At 31.9% G+C, this 18,711-nt stretch overlaps 2 protein-coding genes across 2 annotated transcripts; both read right to left on the bottom strand.

Annotated features, from left to right (window-relative positions):
* Positions 1–5,111: 5,111 nt before the first annotated feature.
* LOC128171254 (uncharacterized) lies at positions 5,112–8,035 on the bottom strand. The gene is made up of 3 exons (XM_052837012.1): positions 6,922–8,035; positions 5,914–6,073; positions 5,112–5,732 (listed from the first exon to the last, which is right to left on the bottom strand). The coding sequence occupies exons 1-3, from the start codon at positions 6,982–6,984 to the stop codon at positions 5,182–5,184; spliced, it is 774 nt and encodes a 257-aa protein (XP_052692972.1). The 5' UTR covers positions 6,985–8,035; the 3' UTR covers positions 5,112–5,181.
* Positions 8,036–11,548: 3,513 nt separating this feature from the next.
* Positions 11,549–14,272, bottom strand: LOC128171250 (uncharacterized). Its single transcript, XM_052837001.1, has 3 exons — positions 14,099–14,272; positions 13,232–13,391; positions 11,549–12,528 (listed from the first exon to the last, which is right to left on the bottom strand). The coding sequence occupies exons 1-3, from the start codon at positions 14,162–14,164 to the stop codon at positions 11,975–11,977; spliced, it is 780 nt and encodes a 259-aa protein (XP_052692961.1). The 5' UTR covers positions 14,165–14,272; the 3' UTR covers positions 11,549–11,974.
* Between the last annotated feature and the right edge of the window lie 4,439 nt (positions 14,273–18,711).

Here is an 18,711-nt window from a genome sequence, read left to right as displayed (position 1 = left end):
TAATTTGTATTGCTTTATGTTTGTGTTTTTATGGAAAAGCGGCATGTTCTTTAGTCATGCATTGTTTTATATTTTACGAGTAAACAATTTTACACATTTATACACAAATATATAGGATTCACACACAAATTAATGTTTTTGTCTCTATAACGAATATTAACTAGAAACTAAAGTGTAAAAGAAATGAAGATAATGCATAAACTACACGAACTTATTTACATACGAGTTGACTGTTTGCGTAAAACAAATCCCTTACGTACGATTTAATTATGAGGGATACAGGTAAATTTGTTACCCTGTTCCATAGAATTTCGATTTTTCACATCCAATATTTACATAATTTACAGTACATAATTGATTTATATCTATATATTCTAAATATTAAAGTGTCTAAATTTATGTGTTAAGACACAATGGATGCTTCATATAGACTGAATTTAAATTATGCAAAACTAACTCGACCGAACAAAGGATTGAATGAGCTATGGAAATACTAACTAAATGTATTTAACGACGAAAGAGATAATGAATGTTAACAACTGTCAATGCTCTTCTTTATATTAATAAAAAAAAATTAAAATTCACATTGTTTTACAAAAACTACTTGTCGTTGTTGTAAGAATAAATCCTGGCATTCCGTAAAAAAAGTTACAAAACGAAAAAAAACCGCACGATCACGCACGGACACGCACGATAAAAAACGCAAACCAATTTTTCTGATACACGCACGATCCCGCACGTTACACGAACGACCACCCACGTTACACGAACTACTTGTCAACAATAACGTTGTTACCACTGTAACAGCTATAACAACTTATTAAGTGGGAAATGATATATAACTGTAAAATTTGTTATAGCTTTTCATACTCTCTCTCTCTCTCTCTCTCTCTCTCTCTCTCTCTCTCTCTCTCTCTCTCTCTCTCTCTCTCTCTCTCTCTCCATGATCTCTCTCAACATCTTTGTCAGCAATATTTCTAGTGCAATGTGGCATTATTGAAATATATATATGGTTCATGGAAGCAAGGCAATCAATAACAATTAAATGTACACTGTAATTACACTCTCTCTCTCTCTCTCTCTCTCTCTCTCTCTCTATCTCTGGGTCTATCTCTATCTCATACTCTCAATCGTATAATGTTATATTTACATAACAAATGCAGATCCTTGGTTCATAAACACTCTCATCGTTAATAGATAAATAAGACATAAAGTTAACAGTTTGAATGAGATACAGGTATCAAAACCACATGTACAGTGTATATTGTACGTGTCGAGGAAATTCTGAATGGAAATGACTGAAAGCAGGATTGACACAAACTCAATATTCTAGGAAAAACATACAATATTTTTTTAACGTATGCTAGGTAACAATATGTGTAAAAACTGACTTTAATACACCTGCATACACATTTCATACTAAAACATGTTTTTCAAGTCACATTTCACAACGGCCATTATTTATTAACATTTTGGTAACACATGCAGTGGAATTATTGCATTGCAGGTTTTTCAAAAAAGGTATTTATCTAGTTTAACATTGTAAGTAAGTATGTTCTTACCGATACATGGCTACTCCCTAGCACGTTTCAGATTGTTAACAAAATCGAAAACTGCTGTTCAGACGGCTTCATTCTGAACAATATTTAACGAGATAAGGCCAATCACTCCAAACTTCAAATTCACATTATTAAACAGTTGTTCTGCAACTCATAATAATTTAAAAAGCATGTTGATAGAATAAACATAAACTTTTTTTTTTTTTTTTAATCTAAACTCCTCTCTCGATTTGCAAGAGTCTCAAACTGGTCTCGTTAAAATCCCATTAATGACGTATTTTGGCGTTCTCGGGGTCTTTTTAGCTTTTCGATAATATAAAAATCAGAAAGGCTCCGATTATGCTACTAAGGCTGTGAGGTGTGCACAGATCGATGACAAATCTTGACATGATTTTCTTTATAGTAAATAAATACATTGATTTACATAACCCTTTCATATCTTGTGCAATAACAAGCTGCGTAATATGACTTTGAAGGAGATATTATTTTCTAGTGGCAAAGCTGAATGTATATTTTTTGCATTTAATTTCATATACGGTTTTAACATGTCTTTCTACCGTAGCAAAAGGAAGAGTACAAGTACATTTAATAAAGATAATTACTGTAGAAACACATATTTTCGTTGGGTCAAAATTTCGTTGTTTTTTAAACCAAATAAAATTCGTTGGCATTTAATTTCGTCACATCGTAATATCTTTGTATTCATTATTTCTTTAGTTAAAAATTCGTCATGGATTTAATTTCGTTGATTTCTACTCCCAACGAAAATAACGAAATTAAATCCTCAACGAATATTTCTGCTTCTACAGTAATATGAATTGTAGCATGTTAAATTAATTTACAGGGTCATTGTTTAACTTTAAACTTTTGGTAGGAATGTTATAAATATTGCTCCCTGTTTGAACTGATTTTCCAATTTATGATACATGTACATATAACGAGATTCAATATTGAACGTTGTAAAACACAATTGATACACTAAGTTCATCTTCAGTTAGAGATTGACATGTCTTCCACTTATCAGTGTATCATGAATAAAACTGATGTGTTCATGCTGCAAGTAAATAAAATCGAAGGGAAAAACTCACAATTACATACATCCCATGAGAACTTAATTTTTTACCTTTCATTATTAAATGGTGTAACAACCTGTTGTATTTATTTTTGCCACCGGTGAATTTTATTTGCCCATATAAGATGAAGTCGAAGTTTGGTCGTGTAAGGAAATAAATGTCCTGCAATATTGTTTATTTTTTGGCTACTTACCTTAAGATGCTGCAAGAATAACTGACACTTCTCATGTCTAGATATACCTTGATCAACTATTGCTTATCTTGTTGTTGTGTTCTTTGCAGATTTCTGGAACACTCTGCAACAAGTTAAACTAACATTTTGAAGAGACTTCACATAGAAGAAACATAGAAACATAGGCCATTAGAGTTAGACGACTTATAACATGATAGTACTTACTTATTACAGGAGTTGTCAGTTCAATTAACCAAAAAAAAGTCAACATCATGCGTGAAGTATTTTTCAGCTGCAAGAACAACATCAAATGAATTTCAGAACTATCTTTAAAACCGATAAAGGAAATATCTCCATTCGCTCTTTTATTTCGCTTTCATAAAAAAATGTAAACGACTTTAATGTCAAATGAGATGCCATATCTTTGCCAAGAACCTAGTTATTGGAAAAAAGGATGTGTGATTATTGTCAAAATTTAATATTGCTCATTGAAAACTTCGTTGTTCTAAGCATATAAAGACAAACGCAGCAATGTAAAGGCCTTTCGATGCTAAAAAACGGCTGGGAAACGATATTATTTCAATTATCGCAAACATACTTTGAGCGGGAGTATTTATTAAAATCTATGTAACATTTATTGACACCGATGTTAAACATTGTATTTGATGCATTTTGTGACGTCATATGTTCTTTGTAATCACGTGACGGGTAATATTGCAAATGATCTATTTAAATCGCATAGGTGTAGGTATTTAATGACATTAAATTATACATATTTTTAAGAAAAATCCTTTGTTAAGTCATATGCTCTGAAGTTCTTGCTTGGGAATAAAAAGATATTTCCTTTATGGAAGATAATTGTTGAAACATTCCACAAAATCACCAAAAGAATGCACATTTATACTATTGAAAAGTGATTTACAAAAAATTGGGGTAAATCCGTAGGTTTCCCAAACACAATTCACAATGGTACTTATGTTCTCTACCAATTTTACGTAAAATATTCTAAAATTGTGTTGATCTTTCAACTGCGCCAAGCTGTTTTTACATGCATTACATTTTCTTCATTCAGTTGTTTACACTTAGAAGGGAAAGTCTCCAAACTACAAGTTTATTAATAGTCTTTTATTTAAAACGAAGTTTTAAAACTGTCGATTATTTGATACCGGTTTTTAATATGAGTGAATTCTGAACGTCTAGCATTAACGGCAGCATTTATGTAAAGGAAACATGCAATTTTATAGTGGTTTGCTATAATTCACTTTTTACGTTATGATACTTTCCCTGAGAACTATCGACAGGAATGCAGATCGTGACGTCAAACATAATTATGACGTCATATCGTATGAAGTACAGACAAGTGACTTTCTACACATCGCTGTAAAATAAATTATTGCTTTGCTGTTGTCCGTACGCCTATATGTCTATTCGTCTGTCGATCAGTCGTTTCACCAAAAGATTCTGTTCTTTTTCTTTGTAAATCTTGCAAATATTAAAATGAAATTTGGTAAAAAGTTATATCATAGGAACAACTGGGTCAAATTCAGTTTTGTGTTCTATCAAGCAATTTTGGAAAGAGTCATGCTCCTTACAGTTAGAAAAGTTTCTTTATTGCAGAAGCAGTTCATTTTCTTCGCAAGGGTTGCACATTTTGAAATGAAATTTAGTACACAGATTTATCTTAATAATATCTGATCAAGTTCTTTTCCAGGTATGATCAAGCAAGATTTGACAGATTTTTCCCCTTGGACTTTAAAAAACACAAAATTTTTTGCATTATACATTTATTTTCTTTGAAGATATTACATATATTGAGACATCTCTTGTTTTATTTTAGTTGTCAATTATTGTTTTAAAGAACAAATGTTACTATTTCAAATACGTTTTTGGGCTTTTGAAAATATTTAACTTCGAATATTTAGAAACTTTTAATCATACGAAAGCGATATTGTTTAACTTTCATACCATATCATGGAATACCATTTCATTCAGCCTTACACTAAATTTCTTAAAAATCTCCCAGTGTTGGATACGATAATCATTGAAATTGCATTCCACAGCATGAATTAAATTGTAAAATTTACATATATGCATGAGGACCAATCTGTGTACATTTTTTAGCGTGTGTCGACGTGATCCAATATGTCTACACCTTTTTAATTTTCCAAAATGCGTTGTAACATACCCTTATTACAGGCATTAAAATATTTTGAACTTTCTATATTAAGTATATATTTTTGAATAAATAAAAAAAAATGATCTAAATCAATAAACTATATATAGTAGTACAAAAGAAACAACACAATGTTCTGAAGCATTATTTCGTTTATTTCAAAACTTATAGGTATTGGTATTGAACAGATTTCAAATTATGCTTTTAAACGATCTGATAATACCAACTGCGATTAATTGTCATGTCGTTTCCATAGTAATCTGAACTTGAAACATTCAAAACAAAGCCAAAACTTTCGACAGTGATACCATCTGCTTCGATCGCGGAATAGTTCAGAATCGAATAGTACTCACTGCAACTGTCAGTTTTACTTCCTGAATAGTAAGTGTCGAGGTATTTATAATAACTGACAACATTTTCATTTTCAGTTTCATTCAGATGGCGTGTCGATAATTGTACACGGGCGCCTGATCTATCGCGTATGTATGCAATAAAATATTTGGACAAATTCTCCAAGTCCTCTCTTTCTGCAAATGATGTTACTGTAGCTGTATATTTTGTGCGTTCTCCCATTGCATCCTTTTCTATCTTGACATAGCAGGTGTTTTCAATAAAGCTTGATTTAATAGGGAGGTTGTAGTTAAAGTTTGGATACATTGTAATTGTTTCTCCTTTTGATTTCGACTTTAAGGTTATTCTTCTATCCATGTTGGCATTATTGTTCACCATGTAGACCTCAAATTCATCTACATGTTCTAAAACAGTAATAAAAAGGAGTCTAAAGATGTGTTAATGAAAAAGACATGTTGCAACATTGTTTGGCTTTGGGGAAAAAATATAAATGTTTGTCATTTTCTATAACAGTAATTAGAATAAATATAGTGCTAAATAATTTGTCAACAGTTGGTATTATTTTAAATGTCTGAAGACAAATACCTCTGGAGACTTCCAGGGTGTCGCCGTTGAATTTGATCTCTGTATCGGAAGGTCCAAAGAAAACAAGAACACACACAGAGAAGCTTTCATTCAAAGGTATAACAGACATTGCCACCGTAGATATTGTTGGCTGCAGGGGCATTCTAACAATTTCGGCAATCTAAAATAAGGAAATTTGTTTAGTTTTGAATTTTAGCAATCTAAAATATAGAACCATGTGATTGTTTGTAATTATCATCACCAAAGGCAAAGTAATTTGAAAAAAAAAATTATATATTTCAATCAGTTACTACATCTACAACATGATATAGAAAAGGTCTAATTTGTACAGGCCTAGCTCTCATACCCAAGAACAAATGTATTGAATAAAAATTTAGTATTTAAAAATCTTTTTCATTGAACATGAACCCAATGATATAGGATAGGATAGGATTATTTTGTCAATTTTCACGATAGCAGCACTGTACCCTCTAAACCTGAACTATCTGAACATATCTTTTTTTCTTATTTCTTATATTGACTGTCACAGATCAGATACACGTCTCTTATAATAGAAACATTTAATGTTACATGTACATGTTATCAGTTTCTTTCATTTTTTCCCCTAAAAAATGACGTTTATTGTTACTAAAAAAAACCCATATTGTTCCCTGTATTTTACCTGATTGTTCACCTTTGCAGAGCTATGTCGGTATATATTATAACATTGTCCTTAAAAATTCACCAATTTGGAACCGTAATGAATAATACTTCACTAATAGTAATTAAAAAACCAAATTTGCTTAACCGTGGAATCTTGATTGAATGGGGAAAAAATCAAATTTAGGGTTAGTGGCAAACTTTTACCATGATCCTAACGAAAATCAATGTTTCAAATCAAATTAATTTACATTGCACACACAAACTCGCTTTATAAAATCTGCGGATGATCCATGACTAGATCAACTACGAACATTTAAAACTGAACAAAATTGTAGTTAACGAATTGTAAAAATATAAGAAACTTACACAGCTGTAGTTTGCAGACAACATGGCCACTGTTATGGAGACATAAAACCATTTTAATGCCATCTTGTTTTGCTGTGTCTTCAAAAACTTTTACAACTTTACACGGTTAAACACGCCTTCTTATATAAGCCAAATCATTTTATCTCATTATCCAATGACACTCAAACTATGGAATTAACTACTATCATTTTTGCTATCTAAACGGTCATTTTGACGAGTTTCTCTCGCAATTTGAAAACTAAATAGGTGATTTATAATTTAACCACGGGCTTTGACCTCAGATAAAAATATCAGCTGTTTAGACAGACGAGATAGTTAAACGAAAGGAGTAATTATTTGGAATGTGAAATGTCAAAGGACGAATGCTATTTCAAAGTGCATTATTTAATTTCAATAAATAGCAGAAAATTTTTAACTTAAACTGGATTCTAGAGGTCAGCACACCGCGATAATACAGCTTTCAGTCATCAAATATTCCCTTACTCAAGTAGGTTATCAGAGTCTACGTGTACAGTATGATGTAGAATTTAACAACTAATTCATTTCATTAATATATTTTCATTGTGTATTTTGTATAAATAAGTTGTAAGCCTACGTTTTCATTGGCAACTTGTGTAACATAGAAAGATGGATGCAAATCTCTTTAATATACTTGTAGATTTAGATAAAATCTACGTTTATGATACACCAAGGGTGTTTAAAGATGAAAATCACATCTTTCTTTCTCAGTGAATACTTTTCTCTTTTTTTGTTGTTGTTGCAACAATGGTACAACTCCTTCTTAGGGCACGTGTTTATAGTGGGAGAAAGTTTTCATGGTAGATCGGCGATATGGGCGTACCACGTAAAACAGCTGACATGACGTCATATTTATAATAATTTTATCAAACTACCCTCTCAGCTTTGTTACAAAAGAACCAAGAAAACATTGACGCAAGCGTTAATTATAAATCAGCTGCAAAAAATATAATTTTTGTATGAATCATCATTGGTTGGTTACATAAAAAAACATACCACAAAGATGAAAATAACGAGTTGCCTGTACTAATTTCGATGGTATATTTTAATATATTTTCAGCAACACTTTTTGAAGTTGAACATTTTACTATTATTATTAAGAATTGGTTCGTTACTGTAAGCATTACTAACGTTAATTGTATGATCATTGCCATTGTATGAAGTAATGAAGAATATATATATATATATATATATATATATATATATATATATATATATATATATATATATATATATATAACAAGCACAAACATTGCAATAACTCTCAAACTGACATATACCTGCCCATAGTGAATGATAAAGATATATATAAAGCACAGAGAAATTCACTTTTGTTGGAGCTCCACCATCCGCCCCGACCGAGGCTTGAACTCACGACCTCTGGAACCCATTCTCCTAGCAGTGAGCGGCCACCGCGCTCCCCACTCGGCTACCTAGGCAAGACAAAAATCTTGCTTTCGATAACGAACGGAACCTAGCGCGCTGGCCGCGCACTACACAGTCGCTTGAGATACAGGTGGAATACAGTTAAACGACAATCTGAGAGGATCGGAACGATACACAATGCACCGACCACTTGCCTGTATCTCACAGTAGATCACAGTCTATTGACCGGCGGTCCAATAGATCACAGTCTATTGACCGGCAGTTCAATAGATCGCTCTCAAACCTGTATACACATTCAAAATAGGCAAAAATATTTAATTTGTAATAAAACAACAAAAACCCCTTGATAAGTTTTAAGATATAAACGAAAAATAAATAGCTTGCAAAAATTAAAGTTTACAAACCTTTGTTGACCTCAATTGACCTGCCTGTGAATTCAAACCCTGTTTCAGCTGGGCCGTTGAAAGCCCCATTGTACATTCCGTCATGGGCGTCCAGTGATTTGTTGATTGCCAGTATTTGTAGCACGGGCTTTCCGAGTCTTCGCACACTTTCAGCTATCTTAAATACAAAGCAAATAAAATCAACATTTACAGTCAGCTCACGCCTGTTCTTTTACAACAATTCAAATCCCATATCATATTATTCAAATTTCATAGCATAGCATTTGAATCTTATACCATAGCATTGAAATCTAATACAATAGCATACAGTCGCAGATTTTATTATTCGTCATATCATGCCATTGCATACCATAAAATAAAAAAAACAAAGTTATAATAAATCGGCTTGAAACGTTTTTATTTTAAGGGACAAATGTTCACATTGCAGATTAGTGGTTCACTATGACTTCTTATCATTTTACTTCGAAATAGTTAAGGACACTGCTTAGGGAGGCGATTTTGTATATCATTAAGCCCTTTATTTGTTTTCTAATACTATCAAATACAAATATTTAACATTGCATTAAAATCTCATACCATATCATTAAAATCGCAGAGCATAGCATATAATTGTAGAAACAATGCAAGAAATAGCTGTACAAAATTTAGTTCTGCCTATTATATACCAACTAATATCTATGAACAATTATAATAATACCCAAAAATGTAACTATTAGCAAACTTTATTTATTCATCATTAAGCCAGAAAAGAAAGACGGTGATATTTTCTACTTCAATAAATATATTTTTTTAATATTTATCAAGTATAACAAAAATGTTTAAAAAACGAAAACAACAACAAAAACAACGAACACACACAAAAAATAAAAACAAAGAAGAAATTAAAAGCAGAATGTTTTTACGTAAAAATTAATGAAAACAAGTATAAGACATAAAATACTAAACTATGCGTATGTTGACAAACACTACTAAAATGAAAAAAAAAATGGATACATATAAATGTAATACAACTTGCAGATTCATGGTTTGCAGTCAGTACAACAACTAGAGAAAGCTGTAGAAAGAAATGGGTTGCCTCCATCATGTAGCTTTATGACTTTCTGAAATGAAAACAACTTCACAACGTGAGAGTTACAACAAATATATGCAGTTTCATTAATCAAGACAGCTAAATTGCACAGATAAACTTCACTGAAAAAATTTAAACGGAAATGGTGCTGAAAATTGGGTTATACAGAAAAATCCATAATTTCGAAATACAAAATACATGATAATTGTCACTAACACATGTTACTTTGTTCACTAAAAAAGTCAACACATTTACCTTATTTATGACTTTGTAAAAATGATTGAGTTAACTGTTCGTGCTATAATTTTAAAACATAAAATATTTTGCAAATTATCAATTTCATAAGCAACGTGTCCCCTGGGCGCCTGTAATGGCATGATATTTTCTAATAGCATGTAACAATGAACAGTCTTGAAAATATATTAAATCAACTAGACCTACAAAACTTTAAAAATTAAATTGTATAAATGACAACTCATTCGGCGAAATTAGCCACACAAATCCTCCATTGACTCTTCAATTACTTATCCAGATTAGGTCTAATTTTGCGTTCGGTGACTTTGATAGATGCCCGTCAAAGGCTACTTCATTCATTTTAAAATGCTATTAAATGCTATTGATAATAGGTCGGTGACATATAATTTGGGATAACTTTGAAGTTGAAATGATTGTTACTGCTTTGCAACTTACCAATAATAAGGCTCATCTCCCCCCCCCCCTCCCCGCAAAAAAAAACAAAAAAAAAAAAAAACAATGTTGATAAAGAGTCGATAAATATTTTTTTAACATGGTTATTGTATTCTTTTTTTTTCTAATGGAAAAATAAAATGATTATTTTTCACTTTTAAACATAATTGCATTAGTGTATACTTATAGACTCCTTTTTTGCTTAAAAATTAACTAATTATATAAAAAGTAAAATCATACAGCTGACGATGCCGTTCATAATCATTCTAATCAATCGTGTAACAGCGATTGTTTGGAATTTTTTTTCTTAATGATGGAAGTTATCCACGAATCGTAGGCTAGACAATTTTATGAAATGATTGCATTGCTGTTCTGCATCCGAATTGACTGGGCAATTAATTCATTTGTTAAAACTAACAGTTGTTTTTATTTATTTTGTGACTTATCAATAAAGTATTCAAACTAATAAAATACCGATTATACCGACGGAACTTATAACATGGGCAATAAATTTGAAATATGAGAAATGAGCTTCACAGAAATTCAAAGAATTTAAAGAATTTTTTAAAGAAAAAACAATGATTTTGGTTTGTCAACATTTTTCAATGAGACTACCCCCCCCCCCCTTCATTAAAAAACGATGCTACGTGTGTGATTTATGAAATGGGTTGGATCTGGAGAAATCTGAGTTCATGTAATAACGCCCGGAAGAATAGAAAAGGATATGTTTATAAATAGCATGTTATATAAACTGTTAATATAATTCAAATCTTAAAAATGAAGCAGTGTGATATAGAATGCAGCATTCTAATGGTTTATATCAAGATTAGTTTATTAACACTTGAGCGATATGAATAAAGCTGCAGCATTTCTAAAGGGACTCAAACAAACTTTAGAAGCATCAATTCTTTATTTAACCATAAATGCATTTTTGTTTTACATTTTCAAATCAAAATTAGAGCATTATATAAATAGTGCCTGTTTGGAACTGTAAGAGTTGAAATTGACAACCCGAGAAAACTATTGTCAAACAACGCGAAGGGTGTCAATTTCAACTCTTCCCCTCCCAAACAGGCACTATTTCTTTTATTATACTGAATGTCTCCATTTTAAAGAAAACTTTACTGCATTTATATTGAAATGACGTGAATTCTATGGCGAACCGTACGCGCATAATTTACACACATGTAACAATTGGTTGTGTTACCCGTTGTCAAGTGTGTTGATAACGCTGAGGGTAATAGAACGTATTATCAACTGCGTCTAAACCAATCAGATTCCAGTATTTTACATGAAAGTATAATAATAACACTTGAGCGATATGAATAAAGCTGCAGCATATCTAAAGGGGCTCAAACAATTGTTGGAAGCATCAAACTTTATTTAATTATGAATGCATTTTGTTGTACATGTTTAAATTGAGGATTTCCCCAGATACATGTAAGACTACCTATCTGAGCTGAGATGCTTTTTACAATGGTATTTGTATTCAGATATAGTAGTTCCAGTAATAGGTAGAATAAAGATCATCACTAAAAAGAGAAGGATTCGATTTAGATGAAACAGTGAAGTGAAAGTTTGTAATAGTAATCTCGTCAGCTTCCAGTGCAGGGTTATTAAGGATGGTGTAATATGTATCTCTTTCAGTGCTGGTATAATATGTCTTTGCGTATTTGAAATATTTGCTAACTCGCTGAATATCCGGACCGTTAAGATCTTTGGAATATATCTGGGATGCGTCTCCTGATTTGAAGTTAAGATCGAGTACAAAATACTTCTCAAATCCATCTTCATCTGCACAATTCTCCACTCTCGCTTTGTACTCTGTTTGTGTACCATTCTCACGCTTTTCAATCTCAATTTTACAATTGTTCAAAGGAAATGTGGTTTCTCTACGGGCTTTTGAGTTCAGATTGAACAAAATTCGCATGGCTTCCTTTGCTGAATTTGACTTTACTTTCAACATCCGGGAGCCAAACGGGCTGTTTGCCTCCAAGTTAAACTCACTGGTTGTTAAAAGGACTGTGAAAACGTCGTTTTCTTCTGAAATACATGTACACATGTACTAAGTTAATAACAAGATACTTCGTAAATGGATCTAAATATTTCCTTTATTTCACTTATATTTTCAAAATGATGATATTTTTTTTTCGAAAATTACACTTAAAATAATGATTTAAAACAGTATACTTCTTTTCTTTTATATTACAATGTAACTTATTGTGTATCCAATAAACATGTAACTGTTTTATCATATTTACTCTTTTCCGAAACAAAACAAGGGTATAATGTAAACACACAAAAAAACAAAAGATCAAGCCTCCTCTATTTTTCAACTATTTAGATAAATCTTTACTTAAATCGTTTTGAACAACAGACATAAAAAAAGAAATAGACACGATATCATTGCAAGCATCGATGAGGTCTTGCATTTTTTGTAATGTGAAATAAGACCTCGACTTTGGTTTTTGACAACCAAACATGATCTAAAAATGAGGGCGCTACTTTCATTCAGATGATCAGGCACTTGTTTGTTTGAGTATAATAACTATGGATAAAAAGGAGCCATATTGGTCCCTTATTTGAGTGGCCAGACCCTTTTTCTTGATATCGAAATAAAGGTATTTTGATTTTGTTCAACAAGTGTATAGAAATTAGCTTACGTTCTTGATATATTTGGAAAAGAAATTCTAGGGGACCGACTCATACACATCTTACAACAAAACAGAAATGACAATTTACAAACCTTTATTAATTTTCATTGATTGGCCTGAGAATTGAAACTGTGTATCGGATGGAGCGAGGAACACTCCGGTACGGGCGGACAATGTTTCGTTAATTGGGGAAGCACCCAACGCCAAGGTTTGTAGAGCGGGTTTCCCGAGTCTGCGCACAATCTCAGCTTTCTAAAATACAATTAGACTAAATTTATATTAAAAAAAAGAATTATAATCAATAATGCATGTACCTAGTACGTAGCTCATTTTAAGTGCCAGTCCATAGTTTTTAAACCTCAATTTAACAATTCAAAGGAATATAAACTGCGGAAAATAATCGTCAGAAAAATTACTTAGTAATGAAACACATCAAGAAATTATCAAATAATTTATCAGCAGGATACATGTAAACAGATATCAAATGTCACTTTATAATCATGTCACAACAATGCCATTTTCAAACTTCAGTTTGTTACATGCATTACATAAAACGTGACATTTTTGTTTTTAAAGTTAACCTACACAGTTTCAAGAAAGAAAAATCTAAAAAATGCAAAAACGACACAAAACATGGTTAATTTTTTTCATTGTTAATGTACAAAAAAAAACACGAACACGTTTTCTTTTTCAACGACAATTCCTTTTTATGTTTTTTTTTACGTTACCAAATACACCCTTGTGTACAACGTTTTGCCTAGAAAAATGTTCAAAATGTGTTTTAATCGAGCAGACTATTTAATCCTTTTTCAAATAAACATTCTAGCTATAAGAAAGTTAACAATTGATATGTTTCGACGAACAAATTATAAAAAAAAAATGTATACATGGTTTAACAAGTGCTACTAAAGCGAAAAAAAACACGATTGCTGATAAATACTGTATATATCACAACTTACAGATTGTTGGTTTGCAGACACTTCAAACGCTATAACCAGCAGAAGAAAAAGCCTGTTTACTGCCATAATGTATATGTCTCTATGACTTTATGAAATGAAAACAATTTTACAACGTAGAAAATGCCACATTTATAAGCTGTCGACTAATTGAAGCAGAGGCTTATAACCTTCACTGAACATATTTAACGGCAATATTGTTGAAACGTGATTTCGAAATACATAATAAATGATAATTGCTTCAAACACATGTGACGTTGTTTAATGAAAATGTCAAACTAGTGTGTAGCTTTCCAAAACTGATTGAGTAGACAGGTCATGATATAGTTTCATAACATAGGTTTTTTTTTTCCCAATAAGTCAAATTCATCAGCAACTTTGCCTCTGGGCATCCATAATATAATGGAATGCCAAGCTCTATGGTGCAATGTAGTCCTCAATATTTGTTCCATTATTTTGATGGTTAAAACCTTAAGTAAGATAATTAAACAAAGTTGAAAAAGCAGTATATCAAAGAAGTGTTGAAGAACTGGAAAAATAATAAGACAAACAACGAGCGCAATTAATTGTTTTAATACAGTATAAGGTTATAAAAAACGCACGAAAACGCACAAATTTTATAAAATTAGGAAACAAAAAATAAAGTGCCAGAACAGATGTAACCTCTAGTATTCAACCTCGCCGCTTGAAATTACTTCTTTCCTTAAGATCGTTTTACATGTATTTATACTATGTAACTAACATGATTTTAAATTCATTACACGCTTTAAATCAATATGGATTTTGTATTTTATCCAAATCAAGTTTTATAAAGCGTTGACAATATTCCTTTTCATGTTATCTAAAAAAGATGTTAAGTTGTATAAGGCAGTTTTGTTGCATCTTTCGTATGGATTTATATTCACCGCGCAATATTGTTTCGAATAGCATCAACAAGAGGCACATAATAACGGCAACAAAGAAGTAACAAGAGGTAATAAACAGTTAATTCAATGTTTTGTAGTTAGATATAGATGTTATTTCACTCGGGAGACAGAATGTTTAACTCGTGCTTCGCAGTTGTGAATATATATATATATATATATATATATATATATATATATATATATATATATATATATATATATATATATATATATATATATATATTATCCTGTCTCATTCGTGAACTACAACACATTGTATAATTATCTTCTTTTGTTCCTCTCCATCTCTTGAGCCACATTATGTGCGGATCGTGGCTTGAGACGATGGTTTTTCAAAAAACAACAATAAGGACTTGATTTCCTTATAAGTGTAGGTTTTCAATACATAAATTTCACAAATAATAGATCGTTTATCTTTGAAATAATTACGTGGGCGCCTGGTGTGACCCGTTTTCCGAGGCCTGAGTTTATTGGTAGAAATGTTCTTTATGCAGATACTTAACACAAAGTTAGAAAAAATGTGTACAGTTTGACCTCCCGAAGTTAAACAAAACAGGCAATCAATAATAATAAATGTGATACAAATCATTGTTATACCAATTTTACTTTTTTTTTCTACATATATACGAATGGGATGACGGGAATTGTATAGATTTAAAACCGTTAAACAAAATGAATAGCACTTATTCTCACCTGAGTGCCATTCACAAATAGGATATAAATATCGTGGGTTTTTTTGTTGTTTTTTTTTTTTTTTGCAATACCGTACATGTTTTATCTTGAGACTGGATGTTTTCAGTATGTGTTCAAAAGTTTTTGGTCAGCTATGCTTATGTCACATTTAACCCGGTGTTAAAGGGAACAATTTTTCTAGTGTCATAGAAGTTCGTGTGTTTAAAAACAATTGGGCGGGGGGGGGGGGTGGCTAATTCATTATCAGTTACCGTCGACGTAAAATGTCCTGTTGTATTTCATTAAAAGATAAACTTCTTTTTTCTTTTCTTTGACAATTATCTTTATATATTTACAATAATCCAACTGTCAATTGAAAAGAGCGTGCGGCAATAATTCGGAAGTAATTCAAATGTTACCACGCAATTGAAAGCTTTTGCTATAATATCCATTCATAAACGGAAACAACCCTTTTTTTTGATACAATGATTGCCACTTTTATAAAGACTCGACTGCATTGAGTACTATGTCATTCATTTTATTGATCATCGGGATCTTATGTTTCCCAACATGCTACACCTGACGGGTGCCTTACCCATGGACTTATACTTGAAAGTATCCTCCTCTACATAGGGAGTAGCCTGTTTTCCAATCTATATTAAAAGTGGAGACAAAAAGTATATTCTTTTATTTAGGTTATAGCAGTTTCATGTATGACATTTTATACACACGGACACTGTGCTACAACATTCTAATCTTAATAGGTGAACGCGATCAATGTCCATACTGATGATCTGACGCACCGTGGTCGGCGGGAGGAGTGTGTGATTATATTTTACGACCCCGAACAGACAGGCTCATCACTGGACCTAATAACACGTTTCTCCATGAGATAAACAAACATGCACTTTCTATATACGAGGGTCAATCAAAAGATACGAAGACAATGTGGCTGTATATCATATATTTTTCATGAAAGTCATATTTAACAGATTAATCTGTGCACCAACACTTATGTTATTGATATGCGAAGTTTTAGTCCATTTGATGAAACGGTATTTCTGTTACCCCTTTTTAAAAACAACATGTTTTGTCACCACGGCGCACGGTAACGTTCAAAACATGACGTCAATATTAAACACACACAGTTTATAGATAAACCCCATCTTTTTATCACGCTTAGTCTCTTGTGCCTTTCTCCTTACAATTTAAAATTGCTCTGGACCACTTAACATCTCATTTGCACATTTGTTCGAGAATCATAAGTTAGTTCTTCAAAGTTTTCATTTTCTAACCTTCTATCTCTTGATAACGCTAACCCTGAACGTCGGTTGACGTTACTTTTTTTTTGACCAAATATTTACAGATATTCTACTCTTTTTAGGACTGTTTTATATTCAAAATACAATGACCACCACCCCCACAAAATTTTTTACAGTTAAGTACAAACTTGCAAATAATTGTTGTGTTATTTTTTGCACCATTGAGCATTTTTACAGCTTGTGTCGGCTTTTTCCTGGGTTAAATCCATTTTGTTTGTACCTCTCGTTGCGCCGTGACGTCCGGCGACGTCGATGTTTTTAGTCAATTCTAAAGAGGACTATCTGTCTTTAGTTACTAATAGCTGTTCGACAAAACAATATTTCCCGTCATTATTTGGAACATAGAATACCAAGACAAAACTTAATTCGAGGTTTCAATATTATTTGGTTTTAAGCCCAATTTATAGATATATTACTTTCAACATTATATGGTTTATAGTTGACATACTGTAAAACGAGAAAATATGGCGCACTACAAATTTGTAGCACCTTTGGCGCAACTGCCTCTGAGCGCTAAAATTAATAGTGCGCCAAAGTTTTTTTATATGTATTAAATTATGTATTAAATTTCTTCAAGTTGCAAAACAATAACGTCAGTCCATTTTTAAGGCTATTTGGAAGTGTTTATTTAAATTTCAGATGCTGTCGGTTCTGTTTGTTTAAACAACTACACAGGTAAACGGTATGGGTTATGGAGTATAGGTGCCTAAACATGGATTGATTAATTCAGTTTTAAATGCTTTTTAGTATTTCTCATTAGCACCTTGAAAATTGGGCTTCTCCCCATGCCACTGCCATTTAGCGCCTCGAGGTGAAAATATTATTAAGCAATGCATCAAAATGTATATTATATAAACACGTTGTTGATCATTTTTGTTTACAGGTTTACCTTAAGAAACCAATTCATGTAAAATATCGTAAATTAATTACACGCTTACGGTTGTCCTCACATGACTTAAAGATTGAAACAGGGAGGTATGATCATTTAACACGTGATTGTCGAAAATGTGAATCTTGCAACTTAAATGTAATTGAAGATGATTTTCATTTTTTTACTTATTTGTCCATCACTTCGTAGTTTAATAGATAAGTATAATAAAAAATACTAGTCACGAAAACCAAATGTCTATAAAGTTATTGCGTGGACCCTGAGGTCCACGCAGAAAATATATAAGCGAGGTTAAACCGGATGCTATGGGGAAAATTCAGTCTGCGCATGAGCTAGCCTGGTTCCTGTGCGTAATGGGTAGCTAAGGGAACCAGGCTAGCACACGTTTAACTGAATCGGGATCGGGATTCCGTGCCATATGCACACACAATTATGTTCAATACAAATCAGTACAGAAACAAAGTATACGTTTAAAGAAATGATTGGCATATGATATGAACTATCAGTATTATGAAATAAGTTAATGTTAAGCCGAAACTACAACATGCATCACCTAGCATAATTTGCAATGTTTTGTTGTTTTCCGAATACACATGTAACTTTACTTTTATAGTAGGCGAGGCTAGAGAACTTCCCGATTAAATTTTTTAAGCATTTAAGTATGATTGAATAATTATGTCACTGTATAAAAGTTAAAATCTCAAGAAAAATGCATCAAAATATGAAATTTTTCATTTACACAAAGCCGTTACTGCATAGTTAACAAAGTAGTGCGAATCGTATTGTGTGCGCAAATAGTAGAATTCA

This window comes from Crassostrea angulata, chromosome 2 (assembly GCF_025612915.1).
Source record: "Crassostrea angulata isolate pt1a10 chromosome 2, ASM2561291v2, whole genome shotgun sequence".
NCBI lineage: Eukaryota > Metazoa > Mollusca > Bivalvia > Ostreida > Ostreidae > Magallana > Magallana angulata.
Note: the sequence above shows the minus strand (reverse complement) of the source record. Positions and strands in the feature narration are given on the sequence as shown.

Bases quoted from the DNA above. Each gene is read 5' to 3' on its own strand.
- LOC128171254 (XM_052837012.1), bottom strand. From the start codon at position 6,984: ATGGCATTAAAATGGTTTTATGTCTCCATAACAGTGGCCATGTTGTCT. The intron at 6,074-6,921 runs GTAAGTTTCTTA...TCCTTATTTTAG, and splicing joins TGTCTGCAAACTACAGCTGT to ATTGCCGAAATTGTTAGAAT. The intron at 5,733-5,913 runs GTATTTGTCTTC...TTACTGTTTTAG, and splicing joins CACCCTGGAAGTCTCCAGAG to AACATGTAGATGAATTTGAG.
- LOC128171250 (XM_052837001.1), bottom strand. From the start codon at position 14,164: ATGGCAGTAAACAGGCTTTTTCTTCTGCTGGTTATAGCGTTTGAAGTG. The intron at 13,392-14,098 runs GTAAGTTGTGAT...ATTGTATTTTAG, and splicing joins TGTCTGCAAACCAACAATCT to AAAGCTGAGATTGTGCGCAG. The intron at 12,529-13,231 runs GTTTGTAAATTG...CATGTATTTCAG, and splicing joins ATCAATGAAAATTAATAAAG to AAGAAAACGACGTTTTCACA.